General features: G+C 50.3%; 1 protein-coding gene across 1 annotated transcript; it reads right to left on the bottom strand.

The window, feature by feature from the left end:
• Nucleotides 1-620: 620 nt before the first annotated feature.
• LOC486183 (60S ribosomal protein L27-like) lies at nucleotides 621-1,001 on the bottom strand. The gene has a single exon (XM_038573097.1). The coding sequence runs from the start codon at nucleotides 966-968 to the stop codon at nucleotides 636-638; it is 333 nt and encodes a 110-aa protein (XP_038429025.1). The 5' UTR covers nucleotides 969-1,001; the 3' UTR covers nucleotides 621-635.
• Nucleotides 1,002-4,027: the final 3,026 nt, after the last annotated feature.

The following is a 4,027-nucleotide window of genomic DNA, read 5'->3' on the forward strand; positions in this document are numbered from 1 at the left end:
TCATCACCTACGTCTACTGGGCATGATGTTCCTTCTCGAGAACTTTCTTGAACATTTCTTGTGTTTTGGGTCTGCTATTGATAAATTCTTTCACCTTTTGTTTAACCAGGGGAGAAAAAAGTCTTTGTTTTTACCTTCGTTTTTTGGAAGATACCATAGTTGGATTAGAATTTTAGGTTGACCGGCTTTTTTCGCTTTTGTAATTTAAATGTGTGGCTGCCCCACCCTCCCACTCACATTGCTTCTGGTGAGAAATCTGTTCTCATGTTGTCTTCATTCTACTGTACAGAAAATGCCTTTCTCTGGCCTCTGTTAAGATTTTCCTCTTTTGTCACACAAGAGCAGCTTGTCTCTGGTGTGACTTGGTGTGGTTTTCTTCATGTACTTTCCTCATGGTTAAACTGTTGACCTTCTGGGGTCAAGTTTTTTGTTTTGTTTTGTTTTGTTTTACCATTATTTCCATTTTTCTTCAAACATTCTAATATCTTCTCTTTCTTTACCTGACTTTTTGGTTGTTTTTTTTAATTTTATTTTTTTATTTTTAATGACTGAAAAATCTAAAACCGTAGCTTCTGGAAGAACCACTTATTCTTGCTGGTCTTGTACCTCTCCTCGAACTTGACCTTGGCCTCTCGTCAGGCCTTGCATTTAAGAGCAGGGTCTCTGAAGACATCCTTGTTGACGACAGTTTTGTCCAAAGGGATATCCACAGAGTACCTCGTGGGCATGAGGTGATTGTAGTTATAAACTTTCACAAAAGACTTGATCTTTGACCTCTTGGCGATTTTCTTCTTGCCCATGGCAACTGTCACTTTTCGGGGATAGCGGTCAATTGCGGCCACTAGAGCATGGCTGTAGGGACGGTCTGAGGTGCCATCATCAATGTTCTTCACGATGACCGCTTTGCCTCCGGAGTAGCGTCCGGCCAGGACCAGCACCACCTTCCCGGGTTTCATGAACTTGCCCATCTCGACACCAGTCACTCGAGCCTACAGCAGAAAGGAAGACTTTACCTAGCTTTTTGAATGTATGAAATACTGTTATGCTATTTTAATTTTTTTTTTGGTCTGTTAATTCTAATATCTGAATCGGTTCCAGGTCTATTTCAATGTATTGGTTTTTCTCCTCATTATGGGTCCTATTTGTCTGTATTTTTTGTTTTTTGTTTTTGTTTTTGCCTGCTTGGTAATGTGGATCGAACGCCAGGTCTTATACATTTCTTCTTGTTGGGAGCCGGGTATTCCTGTGTTACTGTTAATGTTCTCGAGCTTTGTTCTGGGCTGCACTTGAGTTTCTTGAAAATGGTTTGATCCTCTTGAGTCCTGCATTTAAGTGGGACCAGCACCTTGTTTCATCCAGGAGAGTGATATTTACTCTCCGTGATGGAGGCAGGTGCTGGCGCTGCACCTGTCCAGCTGGAACAGAACAATACCTGTCCCCAGACGTGTTTGAGGTCCACCACCGGCCCTGCGACCTTTGAGGTGATTCTTCTCTGCTCTGTTTTCCTCACATACAACTGCTGATCAGAAACCAGGTTAATACTTCAGACCGAGCCTCTGTGGGCCTGTGGTGTGCGCTCAGGTAATTAAGCTGGTTCTCTGCTCTGCAAAATGGGGTTCCTTGGTCTGCCCACACTCAGCTGTATCTTCCCAACACAGGCAGTCCTCTGGGCCAGGCCTGGGCCCCTGTCCCTGTGCTGAAAACCCAAGGCAGTAGGCTGGGCTGTGAGGCACAATGTCTCTCTCCACAAGCCCACAGGGATCATGGTTCTTCATTGCATGAGCCCGTGTCTTGATTCTGGATGTTTCATTATTTGGTCTGTTTTTGCTTGTTTTTTATTTGGGTGGAAGGGACAATCGGTCGCTATGACTCTGTCTTGGCCAGATGGAAGTAGGAAGGTCTTCAGTTGTATGGAGGCTTCCTCTTCCCCACTAGGTCTGCCTTTCTCATCTGTAACACCCCAGTGCCCGTAAAGGTGCAGGCGTGCAGTAGGTCCTGAATACATGTTGATGACAGGAATACATGAATTGAACACGAATAAATGAGTAGCAAGTAGAAGTGTTTTTCACGAGCGTAAGGCATGCAACCACCTTCTCGTATGCTTATTTGTATTCGAATCTTGTTTCTTCTGGATGACTCTCTTGAGGCCAAGAGCCTGTAGGGTTTATTCTTATAACACCTTTAGGGCTTAACAAAACTTGGTCTTGCATGCTTCAGGCTTTTAATAAATATTTGTTTAATGAATAAATGAACAGGAGACATTTACACATTGGGTTGAGACAAGCCCATGACACAACTGACTTAGGCCCAGCGATGCCTCATTCCCCACCCTGGTGCGTGCCAGGGCAGCCCTGCTCAGTCGCTGACCAGTGACAAAAGGGTGATGTGAGGATGTGGCCACCCAGGGCAGCGTGAACGCTCACCCACGGCGCCTGCGTCTCGCCAAGGTTTTCAGACCATTCTTGGATAGGAAGCATGAGGGACAGAGAGAGTTAAGGCAGACGGGTCAGCCGCCGTGGAGGTCGATCATGACAAAATCATAACGTAAGTCAACTGGAAAACAGAAGTGTCTTCACAAATGCAAAGCCGAGGACAGCGCCCGGCAGGGGTAGCTGCTCACCTCGTCTGGCATCCTAGCCCAGCAGTTCATCCGTTTCTATGGACATAGCCTTTTGGGGGGACCTCAGCTCTGGGACCTTCTGTAAGCAGAAGAAAGACTGATAAGGGCCTTCAGAGCAGCTGGCATCCGGGAGCAGGTGTCGGCCTTGAAGGCGGGAGATCATAGCCTATTAGCAGGACCCGGACAGGTTCCCAAGTGGAGGAGTGGCTGTCCCGTTCGGTTCGGGGCACAGGACAGGAGCGTGCTCAAGGGGGGAGCCTCTCAGTTTCTCTCCCCTTCCAGACCGCTTTCCCTGTTTCCCATGTGTGACGGAATCGGCTCCCCCGGGACAGTGGCTCACGCGGGGACGAATGCAGGTACTGGGCAGCGTGCTGAGCCGGGGGACCCCGGGAGTCCGGCGCCTGGCCTGCCCCCCCACCCCGAGGATTTGAAGCACGTGGACCCAGAGCCTGCGAGCCTGGGGTGCCTGGCGTTTGATGTGTAAAGCCTGGGAGCGTCCTCGCCTGGATGGCTTCGCAGCGTGATAAGGACCCTAACGCGTTTCGGGGCCGGTTTCATTGCTGAGTGGATCCTACGTGGGGGCTGCAAGCTGTTGTCTCTGCACAGGGTCAGCTGTTCACCCTCAGCCCTCGTTCTCAGCCCCTTGGAGAAGCGGCGGGGACACTGAGCCCCCAGAGAGAAGCCCTGAAAGGCTCCGGGAAAGACACGCGGCACATCCGGCTCCGCGGGTGCTGACAAATCTGCTGCACGCATTGCCCTCTGGTGGTCACGCAGCAGACGAGAAACTTCGAGGGCAGGTTACCAGGGGACGGTTGTGCACAGTGGCAGCGTGTCCTCCATCAGGAAGAGCGTGCCTCGTTCTTCTCTGTTCCCACATTGCACACACACACCTGCAAGCAAGCGAGGGCTCTTCCCCTCTGGCCTGAAAACATAACATGAGCTTTGGATGTTTTAAAAAAAAAATTCCAGGGCAGCCCTGTTGGCTCAGCGGTTTAGCACCACTTTCAGCCCAGGGCGTGACCCCAGGGTCCCGGGATCGAGTCCACGTCGGGATCCCTGCGGGGAGCCTGCTTCCCCCTCTGCCTGTGTCTCTGCCTCTCTCTGTGTGTCTCTCATGAATAAACAAATAAAATCTTAAAAAAAAAAATTTCAGACTGTAGATCCTCATTTCGGATGTCCGGAATCGCAGAGTGCCCGAGCTGGCACGAATCTCTAAGACTGTCGCGTTCAGATCCCCCTTTTGTGAAAATTAGAGGAGATTGGAGTCCAGGACTGGGTGACTTCCCTCAGATGGCGCAGAGAGGTCGGACTGCTTCAGGCTCAGCCGGGGGTGCGTGGCTCCGTCACGAGCTGGGAGTAGCTCCTGCCCCAGGCAGCTGGGTCCCCTCACATGGTACCCGGGGCGGG

The sequence above is a fragment of the Canis lupus genome, chromosome 25 (genome assembly GCF_011100685.1).
Source record: "Canis lupus familiaris isolate Mischka breed German Shepherd chromosome 25, alternate assembly UU_Cfam_GSD_1.0, whole genome shotgun sequence".
Classification (NCBI taxonomy): Eukaryota; Metazoa; Chordata; class Mammalia; order Carnivora; family Canidae; genus Canis; species Canis lupus.

Excerpts from the sequence above, each read along its gene's own strand:
- LOC486183 (XM_038573097.1), bottom strand. The coding sequence starts at position 968 with ATGGGCAAGTTCATGAAACCCGGGAAGGTGGTGCTGGTCCTGGCCGGA.